The sequence below is a fragment of the Amblyraja radiata genome, chromosome 12 (assembly GCF_010909765.2).
Source record: "Amblyraja radiata isolate CabotCenter1 chromosome 12, sAmbRad1.1.pri, whole genome shotgun sequence".
NCBI lineage: Eukaryota > Metazoa > Chordata > Chondrichthyes > Rajiformes > Rajidae > Amblyraja > Amblyraja radiata.
In genome coordinates, this window is record NC_045967.1 from 37676382 (window position 1) to 37703186 (window position 26805).

At 40.3% G+C, this 26805-nt stretch overlaps 1 protein-coding gene across 3 annotated transcripts in view; it reads right to left on the minus strand.

Annotated features, from left to right (window-relative positions):
• Positions 1-24789, minus strand: part of utp14a (UTP14A small subunit processome component) — a 28720-nt gene extending 3931 nt beyond the window's left edge. The window contains exons 1-12 of one of the 3 annotated variants that reach the window (XM_033030547.1): positions 24696-24789; positions 18330-18405; positions 17155-17225; positions 16666-16727; positions 15139-15290; positions 13738-13893; positions 11992-12108; positions 9920-10014; positions 8158-8281; positions 4884-4961; positions 2931-3794; positions 146-336 (exon numbers count right to left, since the gene is read on the minus strand). In XM_033030547.1, the coding sequence (XP_032886438.1) occupies positions 146-336; positions 2931-3794; positions 4884-4961; positions 8158-8281; positions 9920-10014; positions 11992-12108; positions 13738-13893; positions 15139-15290; positions 16666-16727; positions 17155-17225; positions 18330-18405; positions 24696-24733 (2024 nt within the window). In that variant the 5' untranslated portion in view covers positions 24734-24789. Of the gene's footprint in view, positions 1-145; positions 337-2930; positions 3795-4883; positions 4962-8157; positions 8282-9919; positions 10015-11991; positions 12109-13737; positions 13894-15138; positions 15291-16665; positions 16731-17154; positions 17226-18329; positions 18406-24695 lie in introns of all 3 variants that reach the window. The other 2 variants (XM_033030546.1, XM_033030548.1) reach the window with 2 other exon arrangements.
• Between the last annotated feature and the right edge of the window lie 2016 nt (positions 24790-26805).

Genomic DNA, 26805 nt, shown 5'->3' on the forward strand with positions numbered 1-26805 from the left:
AAGTAGAGACTCATACATGGCTCGATTGTAATCATGTATTGTTTTTCCGTTGACTAATTAGCGCAACAAAAGCTTTTCACTGTACCTCGATACACGTGACAATAAACTAAACTGAAACAGATACTTTAATGCATTTTCAATCTACCTTCTTCTCTTCTTTGCACTTGGGCGCAGACCCTGACCTCCCCATTCACCCCAGCCCGGCAATACCAAGTTAATGATTTTTGGTTTGTTGGCATTAATCTGCCTCTTCTTGTCTTTAATGAAATCACCAATTACGTCATCTGATGCAAAGGCCTCCTTAATGATCATACGTTGATCCTCTTGACCCTCATCCTAAAATGGAAGAACAAATGGAATATTATTTCAAGATCAGAAGCTCACTTGAATTTTTGAATATGATTTTACACATTACTATTTTTCTATGTGTTCCAAAGTCACTTTGGAGTGTGCACTTAAATGGGACATATACTTCTAATGACAATAATGTTCGATGTAATAGGATAAATCCTATTATTCTATATAAACCTAACTTAGTGATACCTTATTAAAGGCCAGTCTCAATAACAGCTTGTTCAAAGACCACCCTGAGAAATGATACAATGTAAGACTATGATAGTGCTTGCACAGCAAATCTCAATTCCAATTGTGCACAAAGAACAACTATCATTTGGAAGCTCTTGCAAACAAAAGTTAAATCACAAGAATCAACAGTGTTATTACATAATTGTAGTATGTAAAAGGCCCTTCAAAGATGGTATTAGACTATACTAGACCTGATCGATAATTGCAACTTCTGTTAGGTTTACTGGGGAAAGGTCCAAAACATTCCACAAATTTTGAAAAAAGAGGTTTTAAAGATAGGAAAGCTTCTTGAAAGGATTTGAGGGCACTGATAGGGAAGGCGTGGCAGATGACAGATGGCCCAAACACAGAGCACCAGTATAATGTTTAACTTTTAAAAATATTGTTGTATCTAATTGCAGCATCGGAAGCTATTTGGCCTTCTTACAAAATAATGCAATTAGTCCTAATCCCTGTTCAACCACAGCTCTGCAAATATTTTTACGTCGAATATTAATCCAATTCTCTTGTGAAAGCTAAAGCTATATCAGAATCCACTGCATATAGGCAGCAACTTCCAGATCATACTCATTGACTGTGTAAAATAAGCTTTTCCTCAAATCATTGTAAATCAGTGACCTCTGCTAATAATTTCCTTCTGTTTACTCCATCTAGTCTCTTTGAGATTTTGTATATCTTTCAATCTGCTACAGTCCAAGGCAAGCAATCCTAGATTATCTTGTCTATTCTCATAAATGTAATCCTACAGCATTATAATAAATCTTTGCAGCAATTTCGCTGGAGGCTACACACATATCCTAAAGTTCAATGATCAGAATTGGATGTAACACTCGAGTCTCATCCCAATCAGTGCTTTCCAAAGATTCAACCTATCTCTATTTTCAATTAACTGCACTTCCATGTTTTGTGCTATACATGTCTGCATATTAAAAATAGTATTAACTGCAACACCAACTCATGAGACTACCATGGTCTATCTCATTAGTCTGAAATTTACTCTTGAACATATCGTTGCAGTGGATAAATAGATAGTATAAAATAAATAGTATAACTTCCATAAGCAGTGACATATTCAAGAATTCAATTTCAATTTTCTTAATTCTAATTAAAAATAATCAGAGTTGGATCAGTTTAATACAACATTAATTCAACTAAAGTTTTGAAATGATTGTCAAAAGCAATTATTCCAAAACAGTTTGGCTTCAAATTAATTAATCTAGCAGCAATAGGTCACTAAAACACTATGTCATGATAAACCGGTTTCCTAAATTTGAAAATGACATAACCCGTAGAATTTATTCAGCTCTATGTTTTCCAAACCCCAAAGGAAATCTGAATTTTCAGAATTGGAGTGAAACCTTTAATTGTGCTTCAGGATCTTTTTTGTTATTGAGGAAAGCTTTAAACTAGATAATGAGGATTACATTAAAAAAGTTGCAAAGGATTTAGTTTTTGTTAACATTTACTCTAATTATAAACAACAACCAGAGATCCTATTTACCTCACACAATAACCAATTAGTCAGTAAAATTCTTATAACTATTAAAAATCTGATCTTGTATGTGGATGTATTGATTTGTGTGTGTATTTGTTTGCGTATAATCACATCTTCTCGAAAAAAACGACGCTATAACGGTAATTTTTTAACATATTCTGATAGATTTATCTCCCGGAGTCCGAAATCGCCTTATCTGAAAAATTTGAGCTTTATTTCTCGGGTTATTTATGAAAATGTTCACAAATCTCAAATAACTTAGAAAATAAATTAGATGGTCTCACTGATGACGTCACAATGGGCCTGCGCTCTGTTTCACGCGCCGCGAGAGACATCCCCCCTTCCACCGAACTTGCAGGCCTTTGGTGACGGCCGCTCCCCGCTGCTCCCCCCCCAGCTGCTAGCCGTTATCCGCAGCTACCCGCTCCCCCCTTCTCTCCCCCCCCGCTGCTACCCGCTCCTCCTCTCTCCCCTTCCCCTTTCTCTCCCCCCCATCCCCACCTCCTCTCCCCACCTTCCCCCGCTCCCCCCTCCTCGCCTTCCCCCACCTCCTCCCACCCCTCTCTCGCCCCCCTAACCCCCCCTCTCTCTCTCTACCCCCCTCCCTCTCTAGACGCGCATGCAAGTTGGGGGCTATGCGTCAGTGGATAGGGCGGGAATGGGGTAAAAGGAGCAAATGAATATAATATCAAGGGAGGTGGTTAGTGTGTGTGTGTGCGCGGGGGGGTGGTGGTTAGTGTGTGTGTGACTCCGTAGGCCCCAACCCCCCGCAACCGCGCGATGAGGGGACGGGACCCAACGCGTCCTACTTGGTCTAGTTTTCTATAAGAGCCATTATTAATTAAGTTACCTCCTCCTCTATTGCTGTTGGAACCAAAGGCACTTTAATGGTTTTTGATGCAAGCATCAACACATTTTTTGGATTGATATGGTCTTTTTTTACTTTGGTTTTAGTATCCAATATATTTTCTGAATTAACTTCATCATTACTGTTCTGTGGTGTATTCAAGGCTGATGCCTCATTAAGTTCATATTTTTCATCACGACCCAAAGCCTCAAGTTCTTCGACAGTCTCTTTGCGCTCCAACTGTTCATTTAGTATTGGGCCTTCTTCCTCTGCCGGTATCTGTGCGTCCTCCTTGCTGTTCTCAATTCTCAATTTCTTATTTTTTCTTTGATTTTTCTTCGGTTTGATCGACAAAGGCTGTGATTTATTCTTAACCAATGTCTTAAAAATATGATTAAACTCACACACGTCATCATCGAGATGATCCTCTTTTTTGTCCTGGTCAATAGGCACAGTGGTTTTCTGTTCTTTGTTATTGTTAACGCTATCTGCATCCATTATTTCACCCACTTTAACAGTCTGTGCACCGTCACTTTTTTTACGGATTTTCCTTCGTTCATCGAATTCCTGCAGTAACATCTCATCTTCTGATGGTTTCTCCCCCTCGTCTGATTCTCCACTGTCATCCAACTTCACAGCAGAAACTACCTCCGGTTTCTCAGCTTCAAAATGCTGCGGATCAGTGCTCAGTTTTCCCAACATCCAAGGGTTAGCTGCAGTGCTCATCTGAATATCATTCACAAAATCTGGAACAATGTCATCCTTGTCCACCTCAGCTTCCACTTCATCCTCACTCTCTGACTGAGGGATCACTTTTGTCGTGAGTAGTTTATTCTTTTCTAACTGCGTCTGAATTGCATTACGAGCCTAAGGGGAAGATAACATTAAACATCAGCAGATCAAATTAAATAAACACCATTTCTGCAGATTATTGTAAAACTAATTAGCCGAATGCAATCAAATGCTTATAATTTATTCAACAAATAAGTAATTGATAAATGAGGATTGTTTCCTTTACAATATCATACACAAAATATTTGTATTTCCTAGAAGAAACTGTTCATTACATTTGCGAGAGACATCTTAGACATAGGAAAAGACTATTGAAAACTTATACAACACACCTCCTCTCATAAAGTTAAAACATTTCCTAAATTAAATAATTTGATGTAATCTTACACTTTCAGAGCAGTTACAATGGTTTTAATGGAAGGCTGGAACTTTTAGTCAGAAAATAAGAGCTTTTCTTTGGAGTGAAAAGCATCTTACTGGAGACAAAGGGACAACTGCCTTCCACCACCATCAATAGTCACATATGTATCCACGTAATTGAATCAGCTTTTTGCTTCCCACAAGGCACAAATATGACGATAAAACTGAAGTCCCTAAGACTCATAAGGAAAAGCCTCCAATGGCCAGAATTAGGCCCAACACAAAGAAAGATTTCAGGCTAGAAACAAGGAACTGCAGATAGTAGTCTGCAAACGACACAAAGTGCTGGAGTAAAGCAGTGCATCTGGCAGCATTTCAGGAGATGGTTGACGTTTTGGCTCAGGAGCCTTCTTCAGATTTATTGCATGGGGGGGGGGGGGGGGGAGGAGAAAGCTGGAAAGAGAGGAGTAGGAGAGGGCCTGGCAGGTAATAGATTGATACAGGTGAAGAGGGTTTTCTTGATCGAGTTGGAAGCAGAGGGGAAGGGGAGAAATAGATTTGAGTCTCGGTGGGGCGCAGGGGATGCTATATGGGGATTATGTATTTATCTAAAATTGGAGAATTCAATGTTCATGCCGTTGGGTTGTCAGCTACCCAAGAGGAATACGAGATGTTGTTCCTCCAGTTTGCATGTGGTATCACTCTGGCAATGGACGTGGTCCAGGACAGAAAGGTCAGTATTGAAATGAGAAGAGCCGTTAAAATGGTTAGTTAGCAACTAGGAGATCCAGCAGAAAATCTTACCTCATTATCATATTTTGCCATGATGACCTTAGATTTGGCCCATTTTCCACTATTTTGGTGCCGGAGCGACATTCTTTCCTAACAATGAGAAAAAATATTACCTCTTGTATTCAATCATCTTTGCAACTAACTTAACTTGATTGCAAAATAAGACAAAGCATAATTGTTGTTCATTTTTCATCATCTAATACACAATCATATAATAATCCCATTGATTTCCTCAGCTGAAATTACTTGTGCTATGCACTCGAGTGCTCAGTTAAATCGGTATGATAATATCCAAGGAGATCCATAACCTGCTACGTAATCACCACCAACCCTCAGCGATGAAATAATGATGCAAATAATCGCCACCCTCAAGGTAATTCGGTCAATTAGATGTACTAATTCTAATTTTCCTCAACTGTGTCAGAGACCAACAGATTATGGTTCTAAAACTGAAGTCTTCATCAGCAGGTTAATGGATATCACTCCAGTCCCGTTTCATCCACTAACTTCATCCAGTTTATCGTAGTTTTTTTAAAGTAAACAAAAACAGTTATTGTATCAATAACACAAGCATCACTGAATGACGTCAGTGGCAAGCAGAAGCACTCACATCAACACAAATAGTTAAAACTGCACAAGACCACAAACAACTGGTGTCAGTACATACAAGCAATCTGTTGACTTGTCAATTATAGGTATAAGCAGAGATTGCTGCCTGCAATATGTATTCTCTTTATACAGCTTTTGGTTAAATACACTAAAATTGAAAGCTCTTTGATATTATAATTGATGTACGTATCACGTACAAAATACTATCTATAGCCATAAAGACCTGGATTTCATTGAGCAGGAAGCAACGTTTATAGCTGTCCGTAATTATTGAGGACACTCCGAAAAAGCTAGGTCAATCATTTCATATAAAAATCAGATTACTGATATTGTGCAAAACACTGTGAATCCTTGCTGAGCAATTGATTTTTAATATACTCCGATCCAGACTATGGATTTGAAATTTAATTTGTGCTTATTCCAATGCCACTTGCTCTGGCCCTCTCTTATCCAGATACATACCACTTCCTTCTGCTCTCCTTTATACCTTTTCCTGCCTCATTTATTCTGTCCACCTCTCACAAGCAATGGCAACATCTTTGTATTTTAATAGCAAACAATGCCTCAATTTTATAGAGGATCATTTGGCTACTAATCTGAAGTTCCAAACACTATTATTCATTTGTTAGGTTTAATATAGTCTGATTAAAAACTTTGTATACAAGGAAAACATAACAAGGTTTTCCATGTAGATGATAGAAAATATACAAATGGTGTATATACAACCAGATGATAGAAAAGTAATAAAGACATACAAACAAATGAATTTATGGTCTGCCATGTCAATTACAAATCGACTCTACATTGAGTAAATCTATTCATACACATTATTTTTTATATAATCACCCTTTTATATTTCACCCTTCAGGAACATTTGAAATTTTACGTGAGAAAGATAACCAGCAGAACAACAAAATTCCCTTTGCCATCAACTCACAATTTTCTAACTTAAAGAATTGAAAATAGAGGCTCAGTGGAATAACCTTAGTTAACAAAGCATTCGCTGTTAACAATGGACAATATTTAATTTTTTGGGAATTGTCTGCCCTTTTCCAAAATAAATCTTTTCAATGTATTTTCTATCATTGGGAATTTCGGCAGTATTTCCTCGAGACAAACAATGTTTAATCAAGAGCTGTGAAAAACAGTACTATTCAATTTAGGTTATTAAAAATGTTTTGAGTTTCTTTAAACATTGTGCTTATTTAAAACAAAAAAAAACCATTATCCATTTATATAGTCTTTTAGACAACTTGAAACATCAGATATTCAACAGCTGGGACATGAATGATGGACCAGTCACTTCTCCATCAGCAAATTCCCACCAAGGGAAGAATACAATATTAAGTCAAACCTTTTCTTGAGAAGGCAGTCGATAACTGAATAAAATTCTGGGCAATGGCTCATGTTACATTGAATAAACTGTAGCTCATCTAAAAATAAATATCTGTTGAACAGCCAGTCTGCCAGCATGGAACAATTAAGTAATAGCAAGGCTGAAATATCCCCAGTGAAAAGGAGAAATTCTCGAAAATTAATGCATGGCAACTTGTCTACCTTTAACTGAGTAAGACAACCCAATGCATTTTATAAAAAAATGAACAAACAAACTCTAACACAGAACAACATAACATTATGATTAATTATAACATAACGTTCAAATTCCTGCATTCAATACCCTGACTCAGGAAGCAGGACATGTTGACCGTAGTGGGGGGAGCTGCTGAAGGCAACAGTCGGTGTGTTTGCAGTGGTCTCGAATTTTATTGCTAACGAGTGGGATCACTGCGGAACTTTGAAGACTTCATATGGAATCGGGAGAAGTAAAATAACATTAATGGCTGCAATGAGATCAAGGAGGAAAAACAATCTAAACATGGTCTCACTGGATTTTATTTATGACTATTTATGGCTGATTTAATGCCATGGCAACGAAGCCTATAAATTACATACTGAAATATTATAATACGCAGATCATGATGCAATTTGGCATTGTAGTGATGCTAGTAGATTAACCCAGAACCTAAAGTAATGATTTGGAGACAAGAGTTCAAATCCCACGACAGTAAATAGAGACATTAAATATCACAAAAGAATAGGGTGAAAGCAGCAGAGGGTTGTTTTAAGAATAAATGTGGTTCACCAATATCCTTACAGGAAATAAACCCAATGCCTTTACCTGGCTTGACCTGTTGATGACTCAAACACAAAACAATGTGATTGACCTTTAAAAGTCACCTAAAATGGCTCAACTCAATTCATGGATGATTAGGGACGGGCAATATATGCTGGCCTTGCCAGTGACACCCACATTCCATGAAATACTTTTTAAAAAGTGTTAGAAGAATTGTTGAATTTAATATTCATAAAGTCAAAATGTAATGTATTGTCAAAGCTAAATTTATCAAATTTGACAAATAAAAAGACCCTATAAGCACAGTGTATAAATGAACTAATAAAAATGGTGGCACATGAGATCGTGCCAAGAGCCATCAGGATGAATGGTGGATCTCTCTTCCCTTTAATGTTCCATTCCCAATTGTACCAATTTACGTTGGTTTTGATTCTTAAAATATCAAGCACCTTTGGTGTTTGAATGTAATAAACAAATAATGGCCGTAATGCAAGTGTGTAGATAGTATGTATAATAAAAGTTAAATTGCATATGATTTTCCACCTCCATTCGGATTTGTTCCATTTTCTTCAGTTCTTCAAGAGCTGCCGTAGGATTAGTCTTTCTTAGTTCTTCAAACTTCTTCAAAATCTCCTTGTGCTTCACCTTTTTCACGATTTTATGGAACCTGCAAATTTAAATATTTACCTGTTAGTAAATACCCTACACGCAGCTGGACTAAACAGGCATGTCAAAATCTTAATTTAAACAAAAATCACAATAAACATAATATTAAATTAGCCAGATATGTACACAAATCACAATGTAATCTAGTCACAAATTTCCTTTACAAATATTTTAATTGTGTTAGTGAAAGAGATTGGAATTCTGGTTCTGTTTCAATATCTGATAAATCTCATTAGGACCCTATACAACTGCAGAAGGACCTCTTTCCTCCTATACTCAACTCCTCTTGTTATGAAAGCTAACATGCCATTCGCTTTCTTCACTGTCTGCTGTACCTGCATGCCTACTTACATTGACTGATGAACACGGACCACCAGATCTCGTTGTACTTCCCCTTTTCCCAACTTGACACCTTTTAGATAACAATCTGCCTTCCTGTTTTTGGTAACAAAGTGGATAACCTCACATTATCCACATTAAACTGCATCTGCCATGCATCTGCCCACTCACCCAACCTACCCGAGTCACCCTGCATTCTCATAGCATCTTCCTCACAGTTCACACTGCCATCCAGCTTTGTGTCATCTGCAAATTTGCTAATGTTACTTTGAATGCCTTCATCTAACCAAAGGAATTAGAGCAGGGCTAAGTAATTTGGCCGTTTCCAAACTTTTATTGGCCAACCCTTTATTCTGAGACTCTGGACCCTGATTCTAGACTCTTCAGACAGGAAAGCACCCTTTGAATCCTTCCAAGAACTTTGTAAGTTTCAAGTATACTCGCTATCTTCTTATACAGTAAACTTGTCATCCCTGAACTTAGTTCAGTGAAACTTTAGGCAATCGAACCATCACAGATTAATCCACCTGAACCCACGCATGCTCTAATGTAATATTATTATGTTGTCACATTCTACAAGAGCTTGAATTATCAGCCCTAAAAAAGGGCTCCAACCCGAAACATCACCGATTGAGTCTGAACGTCACCCATTGAGTCTGAAGAAGATATTAATGAAGATAGACACAAAGTGCTGGAGTAACTCAGTGGGTCAGGCAGCATCTCTGTGTGACCCGCTGAGTTGCTCCAGCACTTTGTGTACTCTATCTTTGGTACATACCAGCATCTGCAGTTCCGTTCTACTCACAGATATTAATGATATGTCCAATGCACATCATTGATGTGCAAAACAAGATTAGGGGAAACACAAGCTACAGATTTCTAGAATATAAAGGTTAAGTTACATTGTTCTGTTATGTCCAAAGAGGTGGCTTAGGTTAATTTAAGTAATTTAAGTAAGCCTAATCATTGGGCTTAGGTTAATTTAATAGTTCGCTTATCAGACACACCACAACAAGTCTGATAATCAACGCTCTACTAATCTTTTTAATAATAATTGTCAATGACTGTAAATTACCTGTCCCACAATTTGAATGATTAAAACTAAGGAGTCTTGTTCCTGCAGAAAATGACTGGTTCATAGAAATCTTAAAATTGTCATTCTACACTTGCAGAAAATTAAGCAAAATTAGAGATGATAGATGCAAAAAAATTAAAACACGCACAGCTGTAATAGAATTCGGGCCCATTATCTAAAAGACCTTCACAATTAATAAACTAATACTGAAACGGCAACTCTTACTTTTTGCTCTTGATTTTCTTTGCTCTTTTTGCTCTCGCCTCATAATATGACTGAAGAGCTCTTGCTTTCTGCAGCTCAGCTCGACGCTCTTGTGCCTAAAGTAAAACAAAAAGGTATATTCAGAGTCTATGTCTTTCGTGGGCCTATGACAATAATTAATGTTCAAACTGTAAGATCCAAGTGCTGTCCTCTAGGAGCCATTTATGCTTAAGTTAGTTACTGGTAGTATATTATAGTAGTTTGTCTAGATATTTCTCGTTGTATAATTTTGAACGTTTGGGGTGGGATTTTTATACGTAGATAGGAGTAGATTTATGTAGATGGGCGTGATTTACATCGAACTACGAGATACGACAGGGAGTGGTCAGGTCAGACGAGAGCTGGCACTGGAGAGAAGACAGTTTTTACCAGTTCGGACAGTTGGGATAGTAAGAATGGACAATTCAGATAATAAGACGGAAAGCTACAATTTGTATGAGATACTTCTTTGCATTTACTACAACTTCAATAAAGAATCAAACTGGAAATAACGACTGGAAGATTTGTTTTTATCGTACTGCTTAATTTCGATCCACTCCTCCCTGCTACGGTAGTAATGACAATGGAAATGTTTGAAATTGCCATTACATGTCCCATCTAACCAATCTCTTTCATCTCCATAAGCAACGACCTTCAGCACTTTGTTTTTGTTCCAGATTGCAGCATAAAATAAAGCCACGTGTAGGTACAAAGATCTGCAGTTATGCGATTTACATAAGTGCTGGAGGAACTTAGTGGGTCAGGCAGCATCTCTGGAGAATATGAATAGGTGATGTTTTGGGTTGGAACCCTTCTTTGGACATTGTAGGGGGAAGGAGGCCATATTGGTCAAAGAACAAGGAAGGGCCTTCATACTGTTGGGCAGTATGCCATGGACTCTGAGTGTCTGAGGAAGTCAATAGACCAAATATGAATGCAAACGCAACAAGTCCAAAAATAGACCAGTAGTAATAGGGCAGTTTCACCATTTGTCTTTTATGGCCCTTCTCTGTCTTGTCTGCAAAGCTTATAACCAGAAATGTTCGGTTATCTTAAACATTTGCCTCTTCAATGGAATAGAATCCACACTTTAAAAAAAATTACAGAATGCATAGAATTGTTAAAAATACATTGAGCATTTCGTTGGTAGACATAAATGCTGGAGAAACTCAGCGGGTGAGGCAGCATCTATGGAACAAAGGAAATGGCGACGTTTCGGGTCGAGACCCTTCTTCAGACTGATGTGAGGGTGGGGGGGGGGGGGGCGGGAAGAAGAAAGAAAGAGGCGGAGACAGTGGGCTGTGGGAGAGCTGGGAAGGGGAGGGGGAAAGAAGTAGAAAGCAGGGACTACCTGAAATTGGAGTGATCAATGTTCATACCGCTGGGGTGTAAACTACCCAAGCGAAATATGAGGTGCTGCTCCTCCAATTTACGGTGGGCCTCACTCTGGCCATGGAGTAGGCCCAGGACAGAAAGGTCGGATTTAGAATGGGAGGGGTAGTTGAAGTGCTGAGCCACCGAGAGAACACAATTTCCTAGCATCTGCAGTTCCTTCTTGAGCATTTCTTTAACTTGTATGTCATATATTCAACAAGAGAATCAATTCTGGACTCTTAGGAACAGAAACTCAGCAAACTGAAGGAGCATTAGTGGAAGAACAGCTTGATCATACTTTAATTAGAATGACCAAGTACTGGAAATGGGCAAACATAAAACAGAAGTAAATTTTTCAGTTGCAGTAAGACCAATTTAATAAACTGAGATGTGATTTGGCAAACGTAGAAAGGAAACTGGAGGCAAATGTGTGTCAGAACGAAAAGGAACTATTCATGCAGAAAACAATGCAAGCTCAAATCATAAAGTCTCCATAAAGAAAATGATATAGGTGAGCATGCAGGGCAGAATTGAATAAAATGGAAGTGTACGACAAACACTCAAGCAAAGACTCTCAAAGATAAGACCTATCCACATCATCCAGTGGTGCATCAACAGCATTTAAGTGATATAATACATCTACAGAGGAAATACTGTTAACTATAAAGCATGAAAGATACCTCCTCCAGACACATAGCTCGCCGGGAAGCATGTTCTCGAGCTGTCATAACAGGCAGAGTTACTGGCTTGTTTTTGTGAAGCAAGTTAAAAATTTCCTGTTCCAAGGGTGTCCGGGCCTGGAATTAAAGCATATATAATTAAAGACAAATCATCTTGGAGGTTATTTTCAAAAATTCTCCTCTACCTTCAGCAGCAACTTATGTTCTTGCTGTAACACAGGTTTAAGCAGATCTGGAATTGAATATTGAATAGAGAACAAATAGCAAAACATAGAAGCAAAAACAGTGAATAAATTGGAAAAATATAGGGGTACTATTTTATAGAGAAATCTGTAGCTTATTTACTATGTACATAAATATGTCAGATGTAGGAATTAAATTTAAGAGAGAAAACCAAATAGGAATGTCCCAAATTGTGACAGTTAATGAAAATTTGTAAGAGCTTTGAATGCCTTGGGCATTTATCCTACTACAATTTCTTCAAAATTATTATTGCATTCAGGTAAACAATGATGGCTGTTTCAACAGATAATAACAACATAAAATCATTTAAGATCATTAAATAAATTAACAGAGAATTGGATGAAGTGTATTTAAATTGACAACAATTAGAAATACGAATTACTTGCCAGACTGCATTGAAAGATTAAAATATTATTTAAAAGTAAATGAATAGGTGGTTACAAAGAATTATAACCAATAGGGTAATGAGCAAGAGAACAGGATTGGAGTAAAGCATCATTACTATGTTATTATGCTATCGAATACTTGGTTGGATTTAAGAAAGGTAAATAACCATTCCAGCTTATATTATGGCTCATTCAGAAATTTCACATTTGGCTAAGTATCTAGCCACATCCAAAGGAGAGGCAGACTCAGGTTAGACAATGGTTCTGTTCCTGAGAACTGTCCATAAACTGATTTTTCTGTGTCAGAAATAAGCAATTTCAATGGGGGTGGATTAATATGAACATTTATTTATTGCCTTCCCCTGTGTAGTTAAAATGGTACAGAATAAATATATCCCACATCCAAATCCTAGTTTCAAGGCCTTAAAGTATCAATGGATTATAAACTATCATTGTTTGATTATGCATTTCAGTGTCAAAAGCAATTGTCTTTTGCTTCCAAAGCAAATTTCCTTGCAGTCACCTCCGCTGTGAACAGGCAGTTGCGTAGTAATGAGATAATGTTGGTCAATTACTGCAGAGAGATCATGTGTAAGAAGATGTCTTTTGAAATTCCGTTGTCTTTTGAAATAACCAGTGCCATCCTTATTCCATAACCCCTGAACACTTCTGTAATTAATCTTGCTATCTTGAAAAATACTTAAAAAAGTCATGGAAGAACTTAGGCAAAGTCAGATTTCCATAAGTTAGATCTTCCGTAACCCAGGAAGCCCTTGTATCCTTTACGTATCCCAATGTTTGATGATTCTGCAGTGACAAGCACTCCCAGAGAGTATCAATGCCATTTCACAAAAAATGGGCATCACAGACAGATGCAATCCCTGTTTTTATGTAACCTCAACACATATACGGCAACAGGAACAATAAAGGAGGCCACAAAGTATAAACTAAACTGGCTGGCCTTTTGCTCCTTTACCCAAGCCATTAAAACTAGCTGCAGCATCCGAATTAACATCAGAGGACAACGTGCATGTGGGAAGTTTCACTTTTGACTGATAGTATGGTACAGTTTATATTGCATCTATGTATCCTCTATGGACCGTGAATCAAACTATACCTTCCAACCAGCTATCATTTCCTCCATTGGTTTGACAGTAAGTGGTTCGTTGTTTAGTGGAAAGGTGAGCTGCTCTGCTTTCCGGTTCTGTAACACAACACGATCCCATTTTGTAATCTCCTTTGTCGTTTTCTCGTATGCCAATGTCCTTTGAATCTGTTAAGAGGAACATCCAATTATTATGATAAATTGTTGAAATAACGTCCCATTAATGGCAAATTGGCATCAAACTCCACCGATTCAAGTCTTATCAGGATGCATAACATTTCTATAGTCACTATATGCTGGGATAATAGACTCTGCATCTGGCTGCATTCAGTCTCATTGCTTACAAAGCCGAATGACTGGTTTTGACTCGAAATGATCGAAGTACACGCAACAGAAGGATGCCATTTCTCACATCAAACTCATTTCCAGTATTTGAAAGAACAATCCAGATGGTTCCATTTTGTGGCTATTTTCCCATGTTTCTATAAATACAAATACAGTTTTGCTGTGTTTACATTATAAAGGTTCTTCATAATTTTGAACACATCTACCAAATAATATCTCAACTTCTCTGCTCTAAGGAAAACATGCCCAGCTTCTCCACTTAACTCATTACTCCAAATCCCATCGAATAAACATTTTTGCATCCTCATTATAGCCAACCTGTCATTCTTTAAATTGTGTAGGAAGGTACTGAAGATAGACATTTAAAAAGCTGGAGCAACAGGATCTCGCTGTCTGACCCGCTAAGTTACTCCAGTTTTTTGTGTCTATCCTTTAAATTGTGCTGTCCAGACCTGTACTCAGTACTTGAACTGTGGCCATACAGTGTTTCACAAAGGTTCATTGTAATCACTTTTTTTTTTTTAAATACCCTTTGCCTCCTAAAAAGTTGACATCCCTGTGTGGCAGTCTAGCAATGTTCTCCTCTGGTCTGGCCACTTTCAAATATTTGCAAAAATATACATCCGTCTCTAAACCAGCACCCACTTTAGAATTGTATTATTTACAGTTTATTCTCTCTCTTTGGTATTCCCACCAAAAATATGAATTTTTGCTCTCCACCATACCCGACTGACCTCCTAAGTACTCCTGGAACATTCTGTTTTTATTTCAGATTTCCAGCATCTGTAGTACTTTGGATTCACTTAGTTTTACCCACCAACTTTTGATTCTCATTTACCTTGGCCTAATCGGTTTTCAATCCACTTAAACCCTCATCTCCAAATAAATAATCTGTTTTGTTTTACTTTGGATTGCTCGGTGTACCTTTTCTTTAGATAATCTAAACATTATGATCACTGCTGCTCCACTGACAATCCCTCCACTTGACTCAAAAGTATAAAGCATTACAATGCGACTAATACATTTATAATACAATAAATAATCTCTTGGTGCCCTAAATTAATTCACCTTTTCACTTTGCTGCTTGTTGAGGGGTAAATCAAGCGTCTTGCTTGCTTTCTCAAACTTTGTGAGCTGTTTTTTCAGGTTATTTAAAGAAGAAGACGACGATGGTTCGATGCTTCCCAACAAATCCGATAGCTGAATCTTCTCATCCGTGCCTAGAAAGTGTTGGGAGAGGATTAAAGTAATCAAAAATCTCACCTGTCCATTTCCCTCCATAGGTGCAACCTGACCCAATGAATTCCTCAATAGACACAAAATGCTGGAGTAACTCAGCAGGATAGGCAGCATCTCTGGAGAGAAGGAATGGGTGAGGTTTCGGATCGAGACCCCTTTTCAAGATATTCAAGATAAGATACGTCCACTGAATTCCTCAGCATTTTGCTTTTTGCTCAAGATTTCAGCATCTACAGTCTTGTGTGTCCACAGAATCTTATTCCTTCATTTTTAATGTTGAGCAAACAAAAAAAGTTTTGAATTTGTTTTATTGCCCAACAAGCTTACACGCTTAATTTCCTGTACACGATTTGGCATTTTCTTGATTCGGGTTACATTTCTCAGTAAGGATTTTGGGGTCTAATTAATGAGGAAAAGGGCAGCTGCTTGTGCTGTTCTTTGTTCCAGATTCCCTGTAGGCAAGTCCAAGTGTCCAAATGGGAATTAATATTGAAAGCACTGAACATAAATTCAACCTGTCAAGGCACAGTGTCCAAGAAAGACACTGTCCATCAACCTCTGTGAAGTAGTATCCCAAGGTTATGGAGACAGCTCTTCTAGACAAATACAAAATACTCAGCTGGATTCAGACATCATAGACGAGGTAAATATTAGTTCACGATAAGCATTACTACAGGTGAAAGTCATGCAGACAGTTCTCTATTTCAGACCGTGAACTGGACTTCTTAGCAAAATCTGTCCTTATCGAGAAAATAAAAGTTTCCTATGCTAGCCTCACAAAACGTCCAAGTACTGATATTCCATTGAGGAAGCAACGAATCGTAGAATAAACACAAACCAATCTCACTCATGTTTGGGGGATTAATTACAAAGTGACGACGTAGCAAGGTTTGTCTGGCCTCTCTTAAGGGCAAGGTAATACATTTTATCAATGAAATATTGTGACATAGAAGCTGGCTGTTCGACTCCATGCCGGTGCCAGTCAAAAACAAGCTCTCCCCTCAACATTGCTATTCCCGAAAACTAACAATAGCTTCATCCAGCATTTACTTATAGTAACATTTTTCAATGCTGCCAACGAATAAAAAGGATGGGGATTTAAATCTCCAGTGCCTCGAACATGCTATTTAGGGTAATTTAGGGCAGATACAATCGTAGCAATCTATTTTTGGTCATAGCAAATAAAAAAACTATTGATATACTATACCCAGTATGCACTGAAAATAAGCACAGACAAAGAATGAATGTTAAAACAGAAGACAAAGGAATCCAATAAAGAAAGATAAAAGCCCAGTACATAATGTATTGATATCAGTATCACAATGGCTTTGCGCGGAAAATCTCAGAATACTGTACCTTCTGAACTGACAGTAAACTCTGAAACCTGCAAACTAGCCTCTGTCCTCTCCATCTTCTTCTTCCTGAATCACAAATGAGAACGATGAAGATGGTGTAATTGTCCATTATGGCATGAAGCTGTATCCCCAGTTTGAAGAACATGCTCAGAAAATAATTGGATAATTGAATTTATCTTAATAACATACAAGCGACATTTAGGATAGAATATTTATTCCTAATTCTAAACATTAGAAAATCCAATTACACAGATACAAAGGGCATTTCTTTACACCTTTGCAAGCACATTATAATGGGACCATTTTAGATGCAGTTTGCAATGGATTAGCAATCTTATTTAGATTATCTCTCACAATATGTCACATTAGCAATCACACTTGTGATCACTGGTTGCCTATCATATCCACTAATCATTTAACAATGTTAAAAACTTTGTAACCTAAAGGTCATGTCAGTGTTCACTGTCATGTGTATGTTAGATTTTATTACCTTTTTTTGTCACCAAGGGAGCTAATTGCCTCCAGCAGCTTTTGGTGTTTTCTCTCATCATCACTGCCATTCTGAAAAGGAGAATTCTATTAACAGCTTGAACAGCCAATCCTGCAAATACTGGTGCAAGTGTTCCAGCCGTTTTGAGTCTCAAAGGCATTGCCACCAGGAAATAGAACCACTATTGCAAACTTTATGTCATTCGTACGACACATCAATGCATAACATTCCACCTGGTAATTCTATTCCAGATACATTTCTTAAGACAGACATGGAGTAAAGTATACTGTAGGCCAATTCCTTTCCTTGACCAGAATCATCAATTAATTATTTACAAGGCCTCCCGACTTTAGAAACACATGACTTGCGTGTAGCTTGTACATCCAAACAAGTATTTGGTATACATGAGGAATGAATTTGCTGTCCACTGCAGGTTATTTACATAAATGGAACCCTGCTGTAACCTGGATATGAAAGTGTCGCCTTCCAAGATTTTCAACTTTTAAACACATGCTTTGCATTATCCATCTCAGCATTTTAAAATACTTTCTTAGTCTAAATATATGAATCTGTACATTAGTCTGAGTTTATATACTAAAGCTAGTAATAAGAATGAAAGCAAAATAATTTAGGTCTAGCAGAGAATTTTTATTATAATTCATTTATTCATGATGCAATATGTGTGGAAAGAAATCTAACCACAATATGTACACACATTTGGTGGCTTTGTGCGTCCCAAGTGCTTTTTATATCTTATGGATTCAAGAAATTAAAAATGAAAATAAAAGAACTGAACATTGATTCCAGATTTAGTTTAACTTTTTTTTAAACTGTTGATAACATGGCCCTATTTAGGAACCAATTTTCCCCGATAACCATTAAATATTTTTACAATAAATGTGCATCATCAAGTTTCTGATTTTAACAGGTGAAATTCTAGCTTTTAGCCTCTCACTGCAGAGGAATTAGGGGTGAGCTGAGCTATCACACCTTGAGACATTTCAGGAAATTCGATGAACAAATAGAGTACAAAAACAAATCCATTCCGTGGACAGCAACATCCAGTTTTCCAAATTTTGAAGGTTGTATGGAACATGTCAGGTACAATTTATTCATCTCTTCTTTAAAGAAACAAGTATCGATTAAAAAAAACTTTGGGACATGGAAGTTATTACCTCATCTTCACTATCGGTCAGGTGATGTTCAGTCTTGAACAAATCCTCCTCTTCTGCACCAAGGGATAGCAAATCCCTGGAAAATACAAGATCATTCACTGTTCATACACACTAATAAAGCAAACATTTTATGCAAGTTCCAATTGTCAGGAAAAAACTCATTTATTACTGATTTAAGTTACTTTAAGACCATTTCAGAAATCATGGCAGTCAACTAACAATACAAATTAAAGCAAACTAAAAAAAAAACATGTTCCCTTTCCTGACTCTATCTTATAAGTACCGTATTTCACGGCAATGAAGACGCTATTTTATGCCCTAAAATAAGGCCCGAAAATGTACCTGCGGCTGTAATAGGACCGCACCGCTGGAGGGGGGGGGGGGGGGGGGGTAAAGGTTACCTTCCACAGCGTGTGGGGAGTCTGACCCGTGTCAGCAGGGCTGGGCTGCCAGGGGTAAAGTTGCAGGGAGGGCAGGAGCATTGAGAAGGAGGGGGTCGGGGTTCATGCCAGCGACTCACTCAGTAGCTCAGGTGGCTGCGATCGGCCACCGGGACCGGACAGTGGAACTGCAGCTAGTCCCGGGGACACGAGGGATCTGGGAACTGCAGCCAGTCCCGGGGACACGAGGGATCTGGGAACTGCAGCCAGTCCCGGGGACACGAGGGATCTGGGAACTGCAGCCAGTCCCGGGGCAGGCTGGTGCTCTGGAAACTGCAGAAAATGAATTTAAAAACATGAAAACTATGTATTATTAGTATGTATTATTACTAATGTATGTATTATTAGTATGTATCATTACTAATTACTAATTAAGTTAGTATGTTTTATTACCTCTATTAATTAACTCTGGCGATAGATGTGGCCTGCCATCCGCTCACAAACATGGGTCCAGGCCCCTATGCAAAAAAGGTTGCCGACCCCTGGACTAAACCAAATCCTTGATATTGTCCCGCCAGCCTTTTTTTTCAAAATTTAGCAACTCAAAATGGGGGTACGTCTTTGACACGGGTGCGTCTTCATTGCCGGGAAATACGGTACTTTAACGCTGCTTACAGAACAAAGGGATACTATCTCAAGAATCAAAATGGGAAAAGTGGGAGCAATTTTGCTTAAATTGTCATTCTAAGCCCATTCAGATCTGCAACGAGTCAGAGTTATACAACATGTATTATGTACAGGGCCTTTGGCCCAATTTGTCCATACTGATCAAGTTGGAAATTTGGGCTAGTCCCATTTGCCTGCATTTGGCTAATGTACCTCAAAACCCTTCCTATCCATCTATCTGTTTCAATGTAATTTGAAAGCCATAATTGCTTCCACTTCTATTGCTTCCTCTGACACTGGTGTGAATAAACCTCATGTTGGGCAGTTAACTTATAGAAGTGCAGATGAAGGCATAAAAATATAACCTGCATATAAAAACCTGGTGTGACATCAATTCCTCTGTCATTGTCAGATTCCGAGCTCTAAATGCACAATGCAAATAATGGGTCTTGCCATTAATTGTGCATTTGTTTCTTAACTTCGATCTCCCAAAGTGCAAAATCTCACATTTGCTTGGAATAAACTCCATCTGCTCTTCCTCCACAGTCTTCCTCACAGCCTGCGACTCCAACATTCTTGGTGTCATCTGCAAACTTATAACTCACCCCTTCTACATTTACGTCCAAGTCATTTATATACATCACAAACACCAGAGAACCCTGCACAGATCCCTTCGGAACTTCACTGCTCAGACCTCCACCGTGAATATCATTCTACCACTTCAACCCTATGTCTTTTATCAGTAAGCCAATTCTGAATTCATATGACCAAGTCACTGTGAATCCCATTTATCTTAATCTTTTGGATCAGCCTACCATGGGTAACTTTATCAAATGCTTCCTAAAACCCACGTAGATACCATTCACAGCCCTACCCAAAATGATCACTTTTGTCACCTCCTCAAAAACCTCAGTCAAGTTAGTAAGACATGACCTGCCACGTACAAAGCCATGCTGACTATCCCCAATTTACCCATTTTCTTCCAAATGGGAGTTAATGATATCCAAAAAAAATCCTCTCCCATAGCTTCTCCATCACCTGACGTGAGGAACACTGGCCTACAATTCCCTGAATTCTCAGTATTTCTCTTCTTAAACAAAGGAACTGCATTAGCTACTTCTCCACTCCTCCAGGGTCCAGGTCAGAATTTGCTGCTTTTCACCAAAAACCTTCCGGGAGATTGTTGGGAAGGGAGCTCCAGGATATTCACTCAATGCAATGGTACATGTTCAAGTCAAGAGACTTTAAGACATTGAGGGTAATCATGCCTCAATGTACCTAACATCCCTATCCCTCAATGATGGAAGCTGTGGGTTTTGCTGGTGGAAGAGTTGGGGCTGTTTTTGAAAGGTCAAGAAGTTGCTGAAGAGTACTGTTAACGAGGGTATACTCCAGTCCAGATGCATTAAACAGAGAAGGAGTGGATGTTTGAAGTAGTGGATTAGTGAATCAAGAGGATTCCTTTGCTTCAGATATAGTTGAGGTAATTACCAGACTCGTACACTATTAAGGGTACAACACATCTTTATTGAACTCCACAGTATTGGATATGCAGTACATTACATGTCCAAGCTGCTGCATCTACTGTCTGATGTAGGCGAGTTCCTAATATTATAAAACATGTATTAGGCGGGGCTACTACAGGTGCACATCGTTTTATCCGAAAGCCTTGGGACCAGACACTTTTCGTAATTCAGAATTTGTCGGTCTTCGGAATGGAATTTTTTTAGCGTAGATTTTAATGGCTGGCTCAGTGGTAGAGTGCTCGGCTCATATCTGCAAGGTCGCGAGTTTGCGCCTTGATCCTGGCAGTTACTCGATCGCGAGTTTGAGTCTTCAATGTCGTTTTTTCTTGCAGAATAAATGTCTGTATGAAATGCAGTGTAGGAGAGGTGTACTGACTGTGTGGGCAGAACTTTGGAAGTGATTGCCCACCAGTCTAAAAAGCCGCTGTGTTTCCCTGTCCCTGGGATAGCAGGGGGCGATCAAACAGCACAATACCCCCCTCCCCCTCCAACTCCAGAGGAATCCGCTCCCCGATGGGCCGCTGTGGCGACAAGTGGCAGTTTGCCCACAGCCCGAGCTGCGCCCCCTCATCCGCCACCCCAAGAACAAGACGTACCTTGCACACCATCAGCTTCTGCCCCTACGTGTTCCTCTGGAGTTGGAGCGGGGCTGGGCTGGAGTTGCTGCTGGCTGTGGGTCTCTGGGATCTCCGTGCTTGCAGTGGGCCTGGGGGTCGGTGGGCGGCGGTGGGAGCTGTGGAGCCTGTGGACCTACGGACCTACCTCCGTGTAGCTAGCCAGCTTCGGAGCGTGGAGAGCTGCGGTGGTGAGCTGCTGCGACCCGACTCCGGTGGATGGTGACACCGGGAGCTCGCGGGTCCCCGGTGGGAGACCGCTTTGCGGGGCACCGGCAGCGGCGACTTCTCCCGCCCGAATTACGGGGTTCAGAGTGACCTGGAGGGGGGCCTTACAACGCCCGGCGCGGCTGTAAATTGCCGCGGACTTGCTAGCGCCCGCCGGGGGCTTTGACCTCGACTTCGGGAGAGGAATGGAGAGCAGGGGAGAGACAAGTCTTTGCCTTCCATCACAGTGAGGAGGAGACTCACTATGATGGATGTTTATGTGAATTGCCCCCTCCCTCTGCAACTGCAAACAACCCCACTCTCCTGAAAGGGCGGTACAGTTCCCGGAGGATGGCAGGTGGCCGGAGACGTCAGGACCAACAGGAACCCGCTCCCCGATGGGCCCCTACGACGCCCCGAGCTGCGCCCCGTCATCCGCAACCCAGGTTCCTCTGTAGTTGGAGTGGGGCTGGGCTGGGCTGCTGTTGGCTGTGGGTCTCTGGGATCTCCGTGCTTGCAGTGGGCCTGGTGGTCGGTGTCCAATTGGTCCTGACGTCTCCGGTGACTGGCACGGTCCTGCTGCAATCGCCGACGTGAAGACAGTGCAAAGCCCCCGCGCCGGTGCAATGGGCGGGGAGCTGGAGAGGGGAGGGAAGGGGTCACACACATGGCCGGGAAGCAGAGGGGCGTAGGTGGGGTGAAACTGAAGGGAGCGACAATCTGCACTGTGTATCGTGAGTCTACCGTGGGAACTTTTTAACTCAGCGGGCAGGCAGCAGCATATTGTCAATTATTAACCCTCCCGCGCAATATACCCTCACCTTCTCTTTTATGAATGGGGATTTAGTTCCCCTTTCTTCGAGGACCGACCGGAGGTTCCGCTGTCACCTCTGCGGGCCGCCTTCGGTGAACGTTTTCAAGGACCTTTCTTCAAGGACCGAAAAAATGGCCGCTATTCGGAGGTTTTCGTTATTTGGATCTTCGGATAAAAGGTTGTGCACCTGTACTAACAAACACTCAAATTGGCTAACATGCAATAGCCAATCTACAGTTGAAGTTATACGCTTTTATCATCCCACGTAAATTATAATCAACAGGATAATGCCAACAAGATGTTGCATGGTGAAACCTCTATATTGTGAAAGGTAAAGTATGGGCTTTTTTTTTGCAGTGGCGACAAAGACAAGGATGCAAGTTTTTGTAGTAGCCCTGCGTGACATAACTAAAAATTAATAAGCCATTGACTGTGCGTGGTGAGGCTAAGATTACCCCATCAAATGTTGATGGTTTGAAAAGAGCAGAAGGATTTCAAACGTTAGTTGGGAGAGACAATAGATTTTAGCAGAAATTGCTGGATTTGTATTTCTCAATTTTAAATGATCCATGCATATTCCTGGAACTGAAAAGCAGTTCACCAAATAAAATAGTTGCTCATGAAAATATGTTGAACAATTTAAGTAAATAATAAACACATTTTTTACTGGCGTATCGCAGAATAGAGGAAAACAGACTTGTAATAGTCTTACATAATAGAAAATAGGTGCAGGAGGAGGCCATTCGGCTCTTCGAGCCAGCACGATTCATTGGCTGATCGTCCACAATCAATAACCCATAGAAACATAAATAATGAGAGTTTTTTAAAAAAAGTTTTGCAACCAAGGGACTTCTACAACCTGGGCTAAGATGCCAATCTTTTTGGTCCAGCAATAACCTGCAATCCCTTGTAGTGAGATGCCAATAGCAAACCTGTGGGAGGATGAACAACTTTGGTAATGGAAACGTGCGCCTCACTGGTGTATTGCCTAAACCTTTACAGAAATAATCAGAACCATTATCAGAATCAAATACACAGGACAAGATGTTAAGAAGTCCCTTGTGCCAATAGGTGGGGAGCATTTCACGACATTCGGTGATTGTTGAGAGTGGTAGACGCTCAACATCGGTGGGGGGCGGGATACGTATATCTTGGCCTGGGTAACCTTCAGGACAGTTGGGCACAGGATCTTTAATAAAATAATAGATCTATAAAATAAATATCCCCTCACTTCATTTCGAATACAAATGCAAAAAAGATTAAAAACAGTTGTACATGAAGTTTAACGCCGTCAGGAAGGCAGGATTATTTTGATTCCAGTGTTTAATTGTCTTAACGATAGGGATGCGGAGTCTGTGCCTTCACTACCGCACGATTCACTCCAGTAAATGTTTCTGCTCTTGTTAAAGATATCAGCAATTTCCTTGACTGCAAGACTAAAGGGCCTATCCCACTTGGCAGTCCTTTGCGCCTCATATGTAAAACAGGTCGACGCGTCGTGATGCGTGACGTCGCGCGCAAATCACACGTCAGCACAGCCGTCTGGTGAGCGTGACATCATTAGAATACCCTGCGCCGCGTGGCGAAGCATGGTTACGGACGTCGACGCACGGTGATGTAACCATGCGTCACCACGCGATACACGTGAGACGTCGGGACGCCAGCGTGCGACGCCAATGCGTTAGCGTGCATAGCCAATGCATCAGCGTGCGTACGCGATACGTCACGCAGGTGGCGCGCAAGGATTTTGTTACACTACGAAATCCTGGAGCGCCGTGCGCCACCGCATGCGGTTCCACGCCTCACCATGTGCGATGCGTGCGTCACCTACGCGCACCCCACGCGTCACAACGTGTCGACCCATTTTACATATGACACGTAAATGAGGCGCAAATGACGCCCAAGTGGGACAGGCCCTTAACTATGCATCTTAAAAACTTCGGATACCCGGCCGGGTTGAGGGTCTGCGGTTCCACCTTTGGCTTCATCTCCGAGTCATTTCTGTCAACGCCTGTATTCAACAACCTTCAAACCTGGGGGCAGGACTGTACACTGAAGCAGCACCACCACCACCACCAGCAGCAGCAGCAGCAGCACCACCACCCTCCTCCCCATAACAAAAGCCAGCGAGCGTGTGCGTGTGTGGAGCTGGTTCTCACCTGGTTAGTTCCCTCCCCGGCTGCTTCATCACCGCCATGTTGTCGGCGGCTGCACATGGACACAGACGCCACACACTGCCGTCAACCGGCGCGCTTCCTCACAGGCTGCTGCACGGTCGCAAACAGAGAGCTTTGGTCGTAAAGCTCGTTGATCAGAGCAACGATCAAAGATCATAGAGGAGCTCTTTCACAAATGTATTATACTCTTTGCCGTAGCTTGAATAACCATTGCTTTTAATGGCACATTATGTTGCATCTGGTCTTCCATCCACGTGGTCAGGACTCTTTTAATACTTCACAACTTAATTTTGTCTCTGTTGTCCCTTATTGTTTCCACTGTGGGCAAAGCAAGCACCAACATTTTAGCAACTGCACTAATTTTTTCACCGGATCAAGCCGTCGTAAAATATTGAGTTTTACATCCAGTAAAGTTCCTTTCCGTGGTCGTCTACGTTTACTACCTTGAACTTGCCTTTCTTCAGCCACCTTAAGGGAATACAATATGGAAAAGTCTTGACAAAATTACAACTACATGGTCGGAGTAAACTGTACACCGTACAATGCAAACCGAACACAAATGAACTGCTGCATTTGTGCAAGCATAAAGAAATGCAAATAGAATTTGTGAAAATGTATTAATTTTTTAATATCAATTCCATAAGAGTGATTTTTTATTCCATATCTCAAATTTACTGGTAAGTGATTTGTGAATTCCATAAAGGTGAACTTCCGTTACCCGAACTGGCACAATGTACAAGGAACTTCCAATTGTATGATGATTGTGCAGGATCGTTAACTTGGATATCTGATGCAAATCAGAGACGTCTAGTATCTTTAGTTCCAATCACCTGGGTGCATCCTGACCTCCCGGTCGTGCATGTTCCCCGTGCTGTCTGTATGAAGCTTGCATGTTCCCCGTGCTGTCTGTATGAAGCTTGCATGTTCCCCGTGCTGTCTGTATGAAGCTTGCATGTTCTCCCTCGGGTTATGGTTTCCCCCCGTTGCTCTGATCAGCAAAAATACTAGAGGAGCTATAAGCAGATACTAGCTCCTCTATAATCCTCTATAATCTTTGCTATAATCTGTGGCTATAGGATCGTTGCCAAAGATCATAGAGGAGCCCACGTGGATGGAAGACCAGATGCAACATAATGTGCCATTAAAAGCAATGGTTATTCAAGCTACGGCAAAGAGTATAATACATTTGTGAAAGAAGGTCGTAGTGCACGAACCTTTCCTGCCAAGGTTGAATTTAAAGCTTTTGGAAGGGATTTAATTTTCAAACGTGGTGAAACTGTTTTTGCTGATTTTGATAATGCAATTAATTATCCCACTTAATTGAAGAAGATCATTGATAAAGGATACATGACCAAACAAGTATTTGATGTGGGTGAAATGGGTATTTTTTGGAAATGCATGCCTGACAAAACATTATTTTCAAAGGAAGAGAAGACTGCACCAGGTTTTTAAACATCCAATGATTATGTAATGCTACTTGTGGATGACAATGCTGCTGGTGATTTTGAGTTAATGCCCATTCTAGTGAAAACCTACCCTCTTGTGATTTGGTGCTAAAATAGTAACGTTTGAATGACTGAGACTAATTTTCATGACTGGTTTATCAACTACTTCAGTCTGGCTGTGATACTTTTTTATTTACTATTCTACCTTTTTTAGTCTTCACACATTCCACAAATACCTTGATGCTGGTGTTCAGAAACGAGGCTACTGTTTCAGGGTTTATTTTTCATACTTTCCCTTTAGAAAATCTAGAGTCATTCTAGAATGCAGCAGTGCCTCACAGATTTCCCAACTCGCCAAACAACAAAATTAGCACTGGCAACTTGCTTATCAAATACAAACGAGAACCAAACACCAAATAAAACAAGCAATAATTTGGGGCTGTGAAGCAGTCAATTCATCTTTGTTCTTCTTCGGCAGACCTTCAGCATAGAGGACGATTTGCCTCTACTCCATTTTTGTGGGTTCTGAAGTGAACCAATATAGGAACTGCAAATTCTTCCACAGATAGGATAAGAGGCAGGTGGTACATAGTTTGCAAGGTGGTGAGCAGCTTCTGCATATGCATTGTGCTTTTCCCATAAAAGGA